The 17,706-nt window shown below is 38.0% G+C and overlaps 1 protein-coding gene across 1 annotated transcript in view; it reads right to left on the reverse strand.

The window, feature by feature from the left end:
* LOC149222328 (serine/threonine-protein kinase 1-like) overlaps positions 1-17,706 on the reverse strand; it is a 332,568-nt gene that overhangs the window by 69,804 nt on the left and 245,058 nt on the right. Inside the window, 1 exon segment of the mRNA XM_089385374.1 lies at positions 10,025-10,190. Within this exon segment, the coding sequence (XP_089241500.1) occupies positions 10,025-10,190 (166 nt within the window).

Here is a 17,706-nt window from a genome sequence, read left to right on the forward strand (position 1 = left end):
CCTCTCGACTCTGGATCAAGGCATGACCATCAAATAGTGTTAAGGCGAACCTAGGGGCATGCTCATCCTGCTAGGTACATCATCAAGGATCACCAATGCTAAGTAAAATGAGCTCAGCATTTCAAGATCATCAAAGTGCCTGACGCTATATTGTGGAAGGGAAACGTTGCCCTTCCAAGCTCATCATCGCTCTATGGAAGTGTAGTATAGCCTATGCATCATGTGGAGTAGGCATGGAATGAGTGTGCCTTCTAAGCCTTCACTGTTGTGAAGAACCACCTGGGAAAACCATCTCAAACCCAAGCAAAAGCAACCATTCATTAACGACAATGCCCATAGATGCATCATAGTGGACCATACTTAACTATTAGGGGCATAGTAAGATGGAATCACCTTCAAATATCCAACTAGACCAAGTCTCATAAAAGTGTTTTCTAGCTTGTTAGAGGTGGCTCAATAATCAACCCTATTAGGTGAATAGCGGAGGTGACATTTTCAAGGTCAACCCTTCAGTTCATAGGCATTAGTGACAATAATCTAAGTTGCACGAAACAGGGAAACGAAAACGAGTTTCCGAAACGGGAAGCGATACGAAACGTGACCTCCCCAAATTTTGGAAATGGGGAAACGCGAATATATATATATATATATATATATATATATATATATATAAATATATTAAAAATTAATTTTTTGTGGCTGAAACTACCCCGAAATGCCAGAAAAGAGAAGAGAAATATGGTTGTAGCTGAGCCAAATCTGCTGCTACTGAAATCTCCTGCTGAGATCTCTTTCTCTTGCTACTAAAATCTCTTTCTCCTGCTGCTGAAATCTACTTTGCTCACTGCTCAAAACACCCTAGCTGAAACAACTGCCAGCCTCCAAGAGAAACGACTTGATGAATAGTGTGATGAGAGAATGAGACAAACTTCTCTTTTATAAGTTTAGAATAGGCTTCTAGAATTTACTGGAAACCTAAAAAAAAATTAAAAAAAAATTAAAAACAAATTAAAAAAAAAAAACACATTACAACTGGGAAACGTGGCTTGTACGACCGGGAAACGCGTTTCCGGCCGTATGCCACGTTTTCGTTTCGAGAAACGTGGCAGTACGGCCGGAAACGCGTTCCCTGGACGTACCAAACGCGTTTCCGAGTTTCATACCTGTTTCCAGCCGGAAACGGCCCCCCCCCCCCACGTTTCCTGTAACATAGCAATAAATGGCAACAGAAGGAAAGACTTCATGGTTAAGTGCCTTGGCCATGGGACTAGCTAGTGGAGGTCCACATGCCGAGTGTGTAGATGTAATGGAGGGAGGAATTGTGGATGCACAAGTTACCCCTTTCCTTGGCCTGCTTTTTCCACCCTCTATTGCACCTTTTACTTCTTTTTTATAATGCTTTTATTCGGGCGTAGCTTAGGTGACCAAGCTTGCTTTTTATGATCTAGCGTTTATTTACCCCTTAAAGATGAATAAGTTTCTCACTCATCAAGGTTGGGGCATGCAACGATTCCTTATGATGAGATGGAGTATCGAGTGCTCAAGAACCAAGTGATGGCTAATGAGTGGGGTAGAGTGCATGCTAGGGTTTTTCCCACATGCTAATTATGTCCCGACCATCTTTTACATTTTAACTTTTCTTTATTTTGTTGTGACCATCTTATGTTTTTATCTTTCTTATAACTGTATCAACCAATGGGTGACCCCCATAAGACAATTTTTTCTCCTAGATTTGTCTTCAGCCGGTAACCAGCAACCACCTCATAGCTTTGATGTGCTACTATTCTCCGCCACCAGAGCCATCCATTGTGTACCCTCGCTCATCTGACATGATCGTATGTTTGAAGGTAGGCCATCCAATCCTGAAGGTACGATTTTTCATAATGTAATTGGGTGTTTATGCTTGTTTTTCTTGGGCACACTTTGCATGGATTACTAGGAGACTTGGAAGAAGGAAGGGCCTTTGACTGTACTCTTGTTCCCTTATCTCAATTGGGGGGTTAATCTTGAATATTAGTCTCATGGGATCTCCTTTATTGGCTAGTAGCTTTAGGAGTGGCACTACATGGGAAACCTTGATTTTGGTTGTGTGGTCCCGCCTCTTGACACCATATATCTCACTCCCCTCTGCTCGTTACAAACCCTTTTCACACTTTCCCCATCTAGGTCCACATTTGTCCACTGGGTCCACAAGGTGTAAGCCTCCCCTTCCCCTTGTCCAAACCTTAGGTCGAGCTTGGAACGATGTCTCAGAGGTTGATGTGGCTAAAAAGAAAGATAAAAGCATAATATGGCCACGTACAACAAGAAATGTACCACAAAATGCAAAAGATGGACGGGACAATAACATTTAGCACGTGGGCAAACGTCAAGCGTGAGCTCTACCCCATATCGTTATGGCCATCACAGTAGTTCCTAGGGCCCCTATGAGTGCCCCTCACATCATTAAGGAACCCATAATATCCCAACCCATGGTGGGCAATGAACTGCCCCACTTTAATGGAGTAATCGCCGCTACTTAAACATCATGCTCTCATCCCCTTGAGCCCCGAGCAGTAAAATGAAGAAAAATCGATAAAAGGCAAAAGGCAAATGAAGAAGGGTGGAAAAACAAAGGTTGGGGTAACTCATCTACCACGATTGCTTCCTCCTAGGCCAGGGTAACTCATGTACCATGTTTGCTCCCTCCTATATTCATACACCCAAGGTGTGGTCCTCCCTCAACATAGCTACCCTTGTACCATGGCATGTGGCTTGGAACCTTCCCTTTGTCCCCATCATTATTTCACATGACACCAGCCACTTGATGGGTGTACCTTGGACCTATCACTCCCTTAATGGTTGAAACCACCTAATAGTGTCCTTCATTAACCTCTCTAGCCAGCAAGGTAACACTAATGCATGTTCAAAGCCAAAAATTGGAAGGGAAAGCCACTATGAAGTGTCCACTTTTGCACCTGATTAGCAAGCTTATTTACTCAATTACACTAATGAATCATTGTATTGGAAGGTGAGGAGATGCATTGGATGTTATACAATATTGTAGGTGGGTTTTCATCTTGGACTTGGCCTCCCTATACGGGATCCAAACCCTTTAAAGGATCACAATGACATTTATAGGGTGAGCGTTGAGAGCCATGGGCCTCTAGCCATGCAAAGCATTGATTGCCACACCATGGGCTTCTTTAGCACCACCACTTGCTTGCTCGTGCCCCAGTTATACAGAGATGATGATGCACTTGGACCATGTTGCCCAACCAACTACACATTACACCTAACACTTGGAAACTGATCCAGGGCCCAGAGGAGGTTATGTCTTTCTTAGCTAGACATGGCAAGGCATCTGTCATCTTCTAGCCCTCATTGATGGAGCATCGACTTGATTATGAGCCACTTGGAGACCCATGAGACACATTTGGAGCCCACAGAGCCCAAATAGCGGTTTGAAAATTTTTTACAACATTTGGAGGGCATCCCCCTCTTCTTCATTATTTTTGAGGCCCTCACTCTCATCCTTAGCACATGAGGCAGCAACGCTGCCCTTCTAGGCCTCCATGTCATCCTTGCATGGGATTAATGTTGGAGAATGTAACTAGGTTTAGTCTTTATAATGACTTTTGTAAAAATGATACTCTATATTTTGTATATAAAAAGAAAAAGAAATTTTATTTGTAAAAGCATGGGTTTCATGCTCAAGTCTAGGTCAAAGCATGTTCTTCATGTTGCTAGAGATTTCTAGAGGCTCCTGTGTGTGCGGCTATGACCAAAATTTTCCTATGACAACCATGTGGCTGTGAACCAAAAACCCTAATCCACAAGTGCAGACTTTGGAACCTGTAATCTCGGACCTGTACAAACCAATCTCTGCGAACCAACTTCAGACCTATGCAAGCCAAACCAAAGAAGAGAGAAGAAGAGAATGCTTGATGATGATCTCCAAATGAGGGTCACTTGACTTGTATTTATAGCCATCCAAGGGTGTCCAATTTCCTTTTAGGGTTGACCTGTCCTTTTGTGCACATGTGGGTTTCCATATTAAAAATATATTTTTCCTTAACCAAATTAAATTCTTCCAAGGGCTAGGAGGGGTCTTTCTTGATGAGGAAGATTGTCCAAAGGAGGGAATTTGTCCCTGAGCTTCCAAATTAACACTCCCTCTCAGCTAGGGAGAAATTATTGATTGTAACATATGTCCCATCACAAATATCTCATCAACAAATTTCGCCTTTGCTCATCTCTACTCTATCTTTTCTCATCCCTACTCATATCTGCTCAATTATGCTCATCTCTGCTCATATGTTGAACACTCTCGAATCTAAAAGAAGAAGAATTTGACATCGGAGGGGAGCCCAAGCTACCACCCTCTATCCATCGGGGAGCCACTACTACCACCCGAAATCACTGCCAGTAGGGAGCTCAATGCTACTACCCGGGAATCTCTGCCAATGGGGAGCCAATGCTACAACCCGGGAACCTCGTCATCAGGGAGTCGATACTACCACCCAAAATCTAATGAAAATGAGAAAAGGTCCTATGGGACACTCTCACGGTCTCACCTCATGTTTACGACAATGGGGAAGGTCCTATGGGACACTCTCACCCTAAGTCATCTCACATAGGGGAGCATCCAGCTACCACCCTATACCTAGCAATAGGCGAGATACCACTTACCAAGCAAGCATCACAACCATCCCATTGTGCAATCAATGAATGAGATACCACTTGCTATACAAAGTAAGGATCACAACCATCCTATTGCCTATTGATCTTCCCAACAATGACCCTTAAGAGTCATGTTATATAACAATTGAATTTCTAGCTTGAGCGGGATACCACTTATCATAAATCGTAAGGATCGTGCATAACTCATGTAGCCAGCACCCATTGGCCAGATGGGTGGGAAAGACAGATGCCATATTAAAAATATATTTTTCCTTAACCAAATTAAATTCTTCCAAGGGCTAGGAGGGGTCTTTCTTGATGAGGAAGAGTATCTAGAGGAGGGGATTTTTCCATGAGCTTCCAAATTAACACAATAGTTGCAAAACCCTAAATTTTTGCATGTGCGGACAGAAATAGGTAGATTTTGGTTCTCCCTTTGTCGTTTCTCCTCGTCTTCTAGTTCTTTTACGCTCCTTATCTTCTTCTTTGTTACTTAAGATCAAATTGCAAAAGTGTGTCTCAAAATGAGGTCGAGCAGCTTCTATATATATGCTTGTGTGGAGGTCGAATAGCCTCTAACTGGCCTAACTTCTAGTAGGGTCGATTTGATCTTGGAAGTCCAATTTGACTTTCTAGACTCAAAAATAATATCTTTTACATGTAAAATATTTCCCAATAGGGTCTTATACAAATGATAAAGACTCTTTTGACTCAAGAAAAATATTCTTTTGACTTGACAAACCCTAGGAGCATGAAATGCATGCTTGACCTAGATGACCAATACAAATAGAGCATGAAACTCATGCTTTGAATATAATATTTTTCTTTCTTCTTTTGCTTGTAACATAAGATATACATAATGACATGATTACAATGACAATTATGAAGATTGAAACTAGTTACTTTTTCCAACAATCTGCACATTAAATTTTTAGTCGTTCGTACAACCATCAGTGTAGCGACAGTGGCCAACTATTCATACATTCAACTTCTTAATTAATACAATACATCCATACCATTTGTTGTACGTTTAATTCAATAATTAAAACACGTCCATACATCCTTCGTACTCTACTCCACTTCCAGTCCACCATACATTAGTTGTCAGGCTATCATACAATCCTAATTAAAGTGCAGTAAAATCACCTCCATACCATGTTGCTACCACCATTTAATTATGTTTGTACAATTGTTGTATTGTGTCAATCCATACATCCAAAGAATCAGTGGTGCCATTAGTTGTTCGTACCATTGACGTTGTGCCAAAATTCAATTGCCTAATCCTTTCTGACAACCACCATACCACCGTACCATTCGTGTCAATCATTAATTGGTCCATACACATCCACGGCTACAGTTCTCCCCAACTCATTCATATGTACAGTGATTGTTTAAAAGATTGATAATTGAATTTTGTACAATTTGATAACTGGAATTCCACACTCAAAACTCTACATTGATTCCACATATGACCCATCCATACCATCAAATCCCTTCATAACTACGTCTTCAAATTTTTTAGAAGAGGTCATCCTATTTGCTTCTGCAAAAGTAGAAGGTATTAATTACCTGTATTAAGATTATACAAGTAAACTAGGAGATAAATAAAATATTTTAGTTTCTTATAATAAAGAGTACAAGGGAAATTATTTGTTGGAAGGATAAAAATATATTTACAAGGAATATTACAAATAAATATTAAAAAAAAACGTATTATATTATGGTGATACTCTCACATTTTCCGCACCTGTTCATAATAAAAGAAGGTAAGTTGGAGAATGAGTTAAATTGTGGACTATGAATTCTATATAGGTCAACATATTTGACTAAATACCCTTTTTGTGAAATAGAGTTTGAGTATCTTTCAACTCTTAAAAATTACAAACATTGTCCAATGTATTGGAAATTATTTATTATGGAAGAATATCAAAGTAATACACAAATACAAATTAAAAAATTAGAAGACAAACTCACAAAGCTTCAACGAAAGAAGAAGGTATCACAACAAAAAATAAATCCTTCGAGAAAATCTTTTACAAGGAATAAACAAAAGAGGATGAGGAAACTTCTCACATAAGGGACAAGAGTCAAAAACTACTTGCACAAGTCAAGAAACTAAAGGATATAGAGCAGTATAATAAAAAATTAGAACAAGAAAAGGAAGATATGGAGAAATAATTCAGAAAATAATCTATCAACTAAAGCTGAAGAAAATTCTCACTCAAAAAACTTTTTTATTAAAAGTTGTTAAAAGAAATTAGAACATTAAAAAATGAGAAACTTGAATACCAAAACATCAAAGATAAAGTTGATGAATTAGGAGCTAAATAACTTTCATGTCTTAGGAACCACAATCAAAATCTGATTACGCAAATTAAGAAACTTAAGAATGATAAGCAGGCATTGGGAAATACAATAAGACATCCTATTTAGACGGAAGCATCTAAGACTTCAAGTAAAAGGGTCCAAATTGTGGAAAAGGGAACAAATATAGATCTCGTCAATCTCATGGCTCACAAAGATGCCAATCCAATTGAAATTAAAACATACTCAAATGTTGTCGTACATACAATGGGTATTCCAAGTGAAGATCTAGGGATCAACCAAGAAACATTGACGCAGGAAGAAAATCATAGACCTTAACTAAACAAAGAAAATGTTACAAGCATGATAAGGGAAAACCATATTACAAGAATTCGTTATCGATATCCACATCATAAGAGCAAAAATATTAACTAGTCAATGTATCAATATCACTGAGCATAAACAATTGACTTATCTCCCGAAAAATATTGATGTTGGCACAATTAAACCTTATAACAAAAATTCATCTCGTGTATCAAAGAAGTGCAAAGTTTCACAAAAGATTGAATTGATATGGTTGGATCATTTTACGGTTCGACAGTTTTGTTTAGCACTCAGAGGTTCACATCATCTTGTATCATTAATTATAACAACTCCAAGCACTGAGAAATATTAGGGTTTGAAACCTAGGATTTCATGTTCCCTTACTCTTTTGCCAAGGTTTAGTCATCTTTAACCATTCCCTAGACTCCATCACCCAAGGTCAAGGCATTGGCCGTTTTGTCACGTGGTTGATCACCATGAAACTCATCTTAAATATCACAACTCTGCTCTAAAACCTGATTTTTGCCCTCTTAAGGCAAGTCGCTAGCTAAGGTTAGGACACATTTCTCAACTAGGGTTTGAAATGTTCATTGGTGGAGGGATTCAACATGTGTAGGTGAGGTATTTGCCTCAAAATCAAGTCATTGTCATGGATAATTTCTCTTTTTTAGGGCTAACATCTATTGGCCTAGGTAGATTTTTCCCTAGAAAAGCCCTAGTTTGCCCTAGGCTTCAACATGGGGATTACTAAAGGATTCTTGTTCCATAAGTTCAAGGTATATGTCTATTAGAAGCCTTTTCTTGGCCTTGTGATCCTAGGTTGTCTTATTTACCTTGCTAATTCTTGATCCCTAGATCATGTTGTGCCCTGATTAGGCCTATCGGAGAATGTGAATTGCTTTGTTGTGCTAGTTGATCCCTATTCTGAGGCTGAGTTGTTCTCCTTAATCCTATCTTGTCACCTTATCCCCTATACTTGATAGATCCTTTAGGTGACCTAACATAAGGAAGCCCCCCGTCTGGTGAAATTCCACTAAAAGGCAAGAGGTGGTGGTTGTGGTGAGAGTGGGCCACACATCATATTGTTGTCCCATAGTTTAGCTATTGTCTTGTGAACTCCCCTCACAAGGCCTGCTATATTTTGAGGCAACACATGCATCATTAAATACACCTCCCCTCCAGGTGAATTCTAGCAAATGTTACAATGTTATGTCACCTAGGGGAATTCCATAATCACATTATATCATAGGAAATAAACACAATCCAAGCTCCATCAAATATGTTCCATCACCCATCAAAAAGAAAAAGGGACTTTGTAGAACACCCCTTTCTAGGAACACCAATAATACAACACCATGCAAAAACTCACTAAGAAACTCCAACAACATCATGAAACATCTACCCCCTAACACAATCTTCCCCCTTGAGGGTATGAAACCATCATCCATGAACAATATGTAGCACCTACACCATAAACAATATGAAAACCATAACATGATGAGATAGCATGCTCCATAACCATCAAATGTGCAACCAAGCGGTGATAAACACGGCAAGCACATGTGAAAAGATCACCAAACCAGCAAGCATAATCCCCCACCCAAGGACCTCCATCAAAATAATCCAATGCCATGAGGAGGAGGAGGCCCACGAAGATGTTTGTCCCCCAAATCCATCAAAATTTCCAATGTACTAAAGACAAATCTTAATCAATGTGATCAAAATCACAATGTAAAACCTCATACAATATGAGGTATAACAAGGGCCATTGTAAATCATCCAATTATTTATTAAATACATAGATTGTTATATTTTACAGCAATCTGAGCACATTTACTGTGACAATGGTATTAGCGTCCTAACCTCGATTGAATTTTGGGTCTAGAAAACTTGCTATGGGCATCAATCCATATATTTTTTGCCACCATTTTCAGCTGCCTTTCCATTTATAGTTGTCATTTGTGTCAGTCATCACACAAAATGCCAATAGTGATGTCATCCTCCTTCTGCATATAACCTCCAACAACCTGCACTGTCCTCCTTCCACACACAACCACCAATTCCCTAACACACATAATTACCAATTTCCCATTAATACCAATTCAACATGTGCACCTAGTTTAATACTAGAGGAATTGAAACAATCCTACCTATCTAGACTAAAACAATATATAAGGAATGATATAGAGATCCACATTATTATCTCCATAGAGGATACTAGAAAGAAAGAAAAGCTAGCCTGAAAACAAGCAAGCAAACAAACCAGCAAAGAAGATTCTATGTGACTAACAAAAGAGGATACATCGACCATACTAGAATCACAACAAGTGAATTCCACAAATCAACACCATTTTTTGGCTGAAGAAACATCTATATGTGTTACACCACATAAAAGGGAGGGCAGTAAACAATGAAAATTAAGGTTCAAAGTTAAGAAGGATAACAATTGTCACAAATGTGGTAAAAATGGATTTCAGGTCATCGATGTCAAGGAAAATCATTATAACATAGTAGAGCAATAACTATAACAAATAAACTAAATGAAAGCAAATGTGAATCCTAAGATGGAAAAATAAAATTAACCATGTCCATAAAGAATTGGTGATGTATTTTTCTAATAAGGCAAAAGAGACCAAATAATAAAGTTTATTCATACAAATACAATATGTACACAAAGGAAAGTTGAACATCTTGTTAGGTCCTAAAACCATTTAGAGAACCATGTGCAAGATACCTTGTTTGGGAAGTCTTGGCAGATGATGTATCCAAACTAGAAGTTTCAATATCTACAGATGCGGTGTTGATGTTCTCAGTACTTGACATACGACCACTCTCATTCAAATCTTTTGTTAACACAATTGGTGAAGCAGTTTTGTGAACTACAATTGTCCCAAACTCACCTACAACCATAAAGAGAGCATAATTTCAGAATTTGTAAATGTGTACATAATATCTATATTATAATCATCTATAAACAGCTAAAAAAAGGAAACAACATTGTTCCACCAAGTTTCTAGGACATGGGAATGCATCTGCAGGATATCTGGAGACAGCCCCAAAATTTTAGGGAATGCATCTGCGGGATGTCTGGCACCCTACCTAAAATATTAAAAATTTAAAATTTCTATAGTATGAAAATTGAAACATAAACATAAATTATAAATAATGAATCAATCACAAATCAAATAGATAAAAAATGACACACTTAAAATTGATACACAGCATACATACATAACAATGAGCATACATATATTTATACATCACATAATATATGACACAAAACAATATTACCCTTTTCCTCCACAGAATACACATGATATAGTAGTAAGGCTCAAGCTCTCATAGATTGACTATCATAATTCAGCATTAAGATTCACAATTCATGCTTTGGCATTCTCACAAAAAATACAAATGAAAAATGAATATGGGTTGGTGTTTATGTGCTTCGCACATAGGGCTTATGAGGTGGACGACTTAGGAAGGAGAGCATCCAAGAGTCCCCTTTTTTTTGGAGGGAGCACTGAAAAGTCCCCCTTTTGGGAGAACATCCATGCCTAGGGGACATCACCTCGGTCAGTTTCCTAAAATACACCAAAATGGTATGTGGGGAAATGTCCTTAGCAGAGTACCCACACCCCACTGTCTACAGAGCATGGGGAGCACACACTCTTTCCTCAAGAATGCATCCCCATGTGACAGTAAACATGGCTACCAGAATTGACTATACTTGGGTCCTATTATCCCTCAGGTCAGCAGGGGTGCATTTATCACCATTGTGAGCCCAAGGTTGGAAGTCAAAAGCCTTGTAACAACCAGGGGTGCATTTATCAGCAGGGGCGCATTTATCACCAAATTTTAGGGAATGCCAAAAGGGATGCAGGGCACCCTACCTAAAATATTAAAAATTTAAAATTTCTATAGTATGAAAATTGAAACATAAACATAAATTATAAATAATGAATCAATCACAAATCAAATAGATAAAAAATGACACACTTAAAATTGATACACAGCATACATACATAACAATGAGCATACATATATTTATACATCACATAATATATGACACAAAATGATATTACCTTTTTCCTCCACAGAATACACATGATATAGTAGTAAGTTTCAAGCTGTCGTAGGTTGACTATCATAATTCAGCATTAGGATTCACAATTCATGCTTTGGCATTCTCACAAAAAATACAAATGAAAAATGAATATGGGTTGGTGTTTATGTGCTTTGCACATAAGGCTTACGAGGTGGACGACTTAGGAAGGAGAGCATCCAAGAGTCCCCTTTTTTTGGGAGGGAGCACTGAAAAGTCCCCTATTTTGGAGAACATCCATTCCTTGGGGAACATCACCTCGGTCAGTTTCCTAAAATACCCCAAAAAGGAATGTGGGGAAATGTCCTTAGCAGAGTACCCACACCCCATTGTCTATGGCACATGGGGAGCACACACTCTTTCCTCAAGAATGCATCCCCATGTGACACTAAACAAGGTTACCAGAATTGACTATACTTGGGTCCTATTACCCCTCAGGTCAGCAGGGGTGCATTTATCACCATTGTAACCCCAAGGTTGGAAGTCAAAAGCCTTGTAACAATCATGTGAGTCATTGTATTAGGTCTTAGACCTTGTGATCGTCAGCCATGGCCTATCCTTTTGGGCTAAGTCCTTGGCCCCTTTTTCCTATATAGAAGCGAGATATTTTGGATGAATCTTGAGAGGACTCATGGTTTTAGAGGAGCTTTGCTTATGTAGGGGTGATGACCAATGTATGGGCCAAGCTAGCCAGTGTCAAAGTGCACCCATGTCTTACCATGTGGTTATGAGTCATAGAGTCTATATGTGGCCTTCGCCATGGTGTAACATTCCTCAAACAGTTCTTAACATGGCAGTCTCACAAAATCAACAATTTCACATTTCCCAATGCAAGTGGCCTTGAGAATCAAAAAGTCAACTTGGTCAGTGAAGGCAAGATGCGGTTGCAAGTGGTCAAAGTTGGTCAAAAGGTACAGGTGACTTCCAGTTGGCAAAACAGAGGCAGTGTTGGTCAGTTTTCTACATGCATATGTCAAAGTTGGTATGAAGATAAAGAGGAACAACGCTCATGTCACGTTTTTCCCAGGTTCCTAAGGGCATTGGATATCCAACAATTGAGGATGATGTTGTGGTATTGACCAATGTTGTTAAAAGCGCGAGCGGGATTAAATCGGCGCCGGGAATGAAGCGGAAAAAATCAGAAAAAGCGGGAAAAAAGCGGAAAAAAGCGTTTGGTACAAAAATATTCATTTTTTTCATTTTTTTTCAATTTTCATTATAAATCGCGCTGCCAGGGACCCCCGAGCTTTTTTACGAAAAAAGCGCGCTTTTTTCAAAAAAAAGCGCGCTTTTTTCAAAAAAAAGCGGCAAAAAAATTTTTAGACGCTTTTTTCCCATAAAAAGCGCGATTAAATCGGCTTAGGGAAAAAAGCGCGATTTAATCGCACTTTTAACAACACTGGTATTGATAGGGATAATGTAGCAACACAAGGCAACGTTTGAAAAAATCAACTAGACCCAAATAAAACCATGGCAAATCTTAGCAAACCTAGATGGCAAAAGTATCAAATTCATCAGCGTTTTGGAAAACTAAGAAAAAGGTTGTGAGTCGAGTTGTACTAGTCGTTTGAAGTCAAAGGAGCTAGTCATCGAAAGGTCAAAGTGAAACATTGGAGGTCAAAGGGAGTCGGGACCATGTGTTAACAATTGGATAAAACTATAGTTGTTTTAAAGACAAAAGGTTCCTCCTTCAAACAAATCAAAGTCTTCTCTACCATGTCAGGTTGCATCATGGGCCAAGTCAAGCCACAAGGCAGATGTTTGAGTTGGGCATTGGGCCTCTAAGGAGGTTGTTGGACATCTTTGGTCAACTTTTCGTCCTCTCTTCAACTTTTTAGGGTGTAACAAAGGAAACGTTGAGCTACTAGGGTCATTGTGAGTCAAGTTGACCTCCATGTGGGAAACATTATTGATGTAAATGTAGCATTTTATTAAAAATTTCATAGTCCCTGTAATGTGGATGATAAGAAAATTATTTTCCTAGAAAGAGAGTCAAACTAGTTATTAACTAATCATCAACGAAAAAACTATAAAGGCTAGCCTCTCCTCTAGTTGAAGTTGTCATTGATTGTGATATTGTTTATGCCATAATAAAAGAACTCATCTTGCAAACCTTTGTGTAAAATACATTGTGTGGGTTGGCTTTTCCTATATATCTCTCTCTTTATCTATGTTGTAATTGGGCTTAACAATAAAACTCTTCCATAATAAGTAAGATCACAAAGCAATTGCAGAGACAATCTGTTGAGGGGCCACATAGTCACGCAGAAACGGTTGACATGCATTAGTCTACTTCATTCCTTCGTTGTGGGTGGATAGAATGGACAAAGGTTGGACAAATCTTTTGAGGTAGATTCAATCCAAAGAAGAGAAGCATTCACCACATAGTAGACCCAAAGATCTGAGACGCCATGCTAGGGGCTGCTCCTAGATGGATCTGAAAGGTGTGGAAATTTTTATACATAGGTGGGGATGATATTCTCTTTTTCAAGGCCAAGCCCACCTCACTATCCAAAGTGCATAATCAACCCAAGAGGAATTGTGGTTCACAACCTAGCATCTTGAGGTAAGCTATTGTGGCAATCAGAAAATCATTCTTCATCAGCCACTTATTTATAAAAATCCAAAACTTTTTCTTTTCTTTTTTTAGATTAGTTTCATTTACTAGCTCGCGCTTCAAGATTTCATCATAAATAGCTAGCTTTTCCTAGGGTTTATTTTATTTTTTTTCTATGTGGTTCACAGACCTCGGAGATCGGTGACCGCTACGTCCACAGAAAATTTGTATTGGGAAGATCCACTCGAAGGGATGACTTCCTATCAGCTCAACCATGGAGGCCTAACCCCGAGAGTGTAGCTTTACCTAGGGTTTTTGGGCAATCAAGTTATGTTTTAACCAAGGGTCAATAGACCATATTTTTGAGGTAAGGTATTGTGGCAATCGGCAAATCATTCTTCATCAACCATGTATTTATAAAAAATCAAAACATTTACTTTTTCTGTTTTAGAATAGTTTCCTTTACTAGTTTGCACTTCAAGATTTCATCATTAATAGCTAGCTTTACCCGGGGTTTTTGAGAAATCAAGTTATATTTTAACCAAGGGTCAATATACCATACTTTGAGCTTTCTTTCCATGCATATTTCACGGTATACTAAGTTTTAAGTTGCAAATTTGCATTGCTTTTCTGTTGTAACATAACTGATCTAATGGATTTTCAAGGTTGCAAGTGCTCTCTAAGTATTTTACATTGGAATTACATAGATACGCTCCATATCATTTATACTTGTTTATTTCTCACATTTCAAGTCCAAAGAACATTGTTTCTCATCTATTATAAGTTTAATTTCTTTGCTGGAAATTTTATGGGTAGTGTACACAGTGGGATTTGATCCCTTGCCCTCAACAAACAAATTTCCAGCTTATTGGAAATTGAATCTTGTTGTTGGTAATAGTCATTGGAGTGATCCTAAAGGATATATCTAACATCTCCTAGCCTCCATACCCCTAGATCTTTGATCTTGAGTGCTTATGCACTGCTTGGGTGGCCACTTCCAAGGGAACTTCATACTGTCCCTGTGTTTTTCTGCAGATTTTACAATCTGTAATAATAGGAGAGCAAGCAAAATAACAAAGGAACTCATCTAATCAAGGCTCTAATCACATAAATAATTTTAGATTTGTTTAATACATCAATAAAACATTCAAATTACCTATCTACATCATAATATCTCTTGAATTTGAGGTGTTTTATCTCACTGGTTTTAAAGTATTTATTGCATATTTTTACACAGTAAACCAATGGGATTGTAAACAATTAACTCCTCCACTTCATCCATAGACTCCATTTTATGCATTGATTCTCATTTGATTGGGTGAAGTATTCAAAGAGTACCCTCTCATAGCCTTTAAGGAGGTAGTTGGGCTCAAAGAGAGGGAATTTGGACTGAGGTGACAGTGGACCCTCATCGTATCTGTGTCAATCATAACAAGTTGCTAGGACCTTAACCTTAGCAACCCTACTAAATCAATTAGTAACATTTTTTGGCATTGTTGCCGAGGAGAAGATCAATTAACCTAGTTGTATACAACAACACAGCTTTCAAATGTTCTATTTGTACTTTGATGAGATTTTATTTTATAGTACTAACTTGCACGATCTCATCTGGCAACTCCAACTTAACCCACAACATCAAAAAAGTACAATACAATATGATCAAACCAAGGAACACAATTTTTTGTTCCTAAACCCGAACTATTTTATCAGAGAATAACCCACAACATCAAAAAAGTACAATACAATATGATCAATCCAAGGAACACAATTTTTTGTTCCTGAACCTGAACTATTTTATCATAGAAGAAAACATAAAACCAAAGCTAAGAACTTAACCATATTGCATATTTAGACACATTACTTGCATTAAACCAACATAGATCCTTCTTAAATCCAGATCTACCAAGCATTGAGAGGGATCAAGTCCGGAGTTAAGATGGATCTAAGTTGGTACTCTTGCATTCCATAATGGATTTCCTCAAACCTTTAAATAGGCTTCATCAAAACAAATACCTTGCACAAATACCATGGGCTATGCAATATCATGGGTTTGTCAACCACCTTTAGTAAACCCATCAAATGATTAACTCAAACTTATCTTAAAAATTATTATTTTCTAATTTTAATTTAATTATATTTTATTTTAAATAATTTGACTGAGTCAACATAACATTCATAACATAATCTCCTTAGTTTCCATTTTCATCCTTTTACTTCAATTTTTAACATTACCATGAAATGACTCAGGATGTTTGAGAGTGGTTCCGACCTCGTTGAATTTCATATGGAGAAAGTAGAATTTTAGATCTCATTCAAAATCCAGCAGACTTATCAACTAAGTTGCAAGAAACGTTGGAGAAGGGTTCGTTTCCGGCCGGAAATGAAACGGAAACGAGGAAACTCATACCGTAAGGCCTGAAAACTCGTTTCCAACTGTACTGGCCCGTTTCTCGAGGAGGAAACGTGGCCAGTACGTCCGGAAACGAGTTTCCAGGCCGTACGACGGAGTTTCCTCTTCAAACTTCACTTTTTCTTGTATTTTTTTTTCGCTTCTAATTGTTTCTTGGGCAACTAAAATATCTTATGGATGCTTCTAGATGCCTCTCAAGTTATAAAAAAGAGGATTTTTTTGAGTGGGGCAGCCTAATGTTCAAGCCTATGGCACTAGTGTTGATATGCAATTCATGGTAATGTTAAATTATTCTCCTTTATTTTTCACTTTCATCCTTTTACTTAAATTTTTACATTACCATGAAATGACTCAGGATGTTTGAGAGTGGCTTCGACCTCATTGGATTTCATATGGAGAAAGTAGACTTTTAGATCTCACTCAAAATCCAGCAAACTTATCTGTTTTTCAGGATTTCAGGATTGGGGGAATTGCAATGTTTCCATTGGATTTTGTCATGTACTAGGGTATGGAACTTGTATTTAATCAAGAGAACCAACCCCTCTATGCAGGGGAAACTCCCAATAATCAAGAGCACGTAGGGTACTAGGATATGGAACTTGTATTTAATCAAGAGCACTAAGGTTGTTCGACTATGTAGGAGAGGACTCCCAATCAAGCACTAGACAAGAAATTAGAAATTTCTCGTGGCTGATTTTGGATATTGCTATTTTCATTATGTGATCATTCATGAGTAAATGTGATGTAAATTTAGAGACTTATAGTTTATGCATTGACAATTTAATCATAATGTAGTAAATAGAATGTAACATATATGTTTTATGATTGCACATTATTTCTTAAATGTCCTAAGATATATATATATATATATATATATATATATATATATATATTGTGTTTCCCCATTTCCAAAATTTGGGGGGGTCACATTTCGTACCCGTGCCCGTTTCGGAAACTCGTACCCGTTCCCCGTTTTGTGCAACTTAGCTTATCAGTTTTTCAGGATTGGGGGATTGCAATGTTTCCACTGGATTTTTTCATGTATTAGGGTATGGAACTCGTACTTAATCAAGAGCACCAATCCCTCTATGTACCTTGATGTTAGTGACATTGGTTGTCGAACTCTTCTATCATGACCATACTAAAAATGTACCCATCACTCAAACAAAATATTGACTTGACATGCTACGTTTTTTCTATCTTATGCTAATGCTTAGAGGGTGATATTAATGACAAAGATCCTGTTTTTCCAACAAGACTCAAAAATTAGACATTTCTTGTGGCAAAAAGAGACCCAACCATTAGCAATAGATAATAGGTTTACTTGTCTTTTCTAGTTTCTAATAG

The sequence above is a fragment of the Pinus tabuliformis genome, chromosome Q (genome assembly GCF_031772625.1).
Source record: "Pinus tabuliformis cultivar Carrire ecotype Pingquan chromosome Q, CPIR1, whole genome shotgun sequence".
Classification (NCBI taxonomy): domain Eukaryota; kingdom Viridiplantae; phylum Streptophyta; class Pinopsida; order Pinales; family Pinaceae; genus Pinus; species Pinus tabuliformis.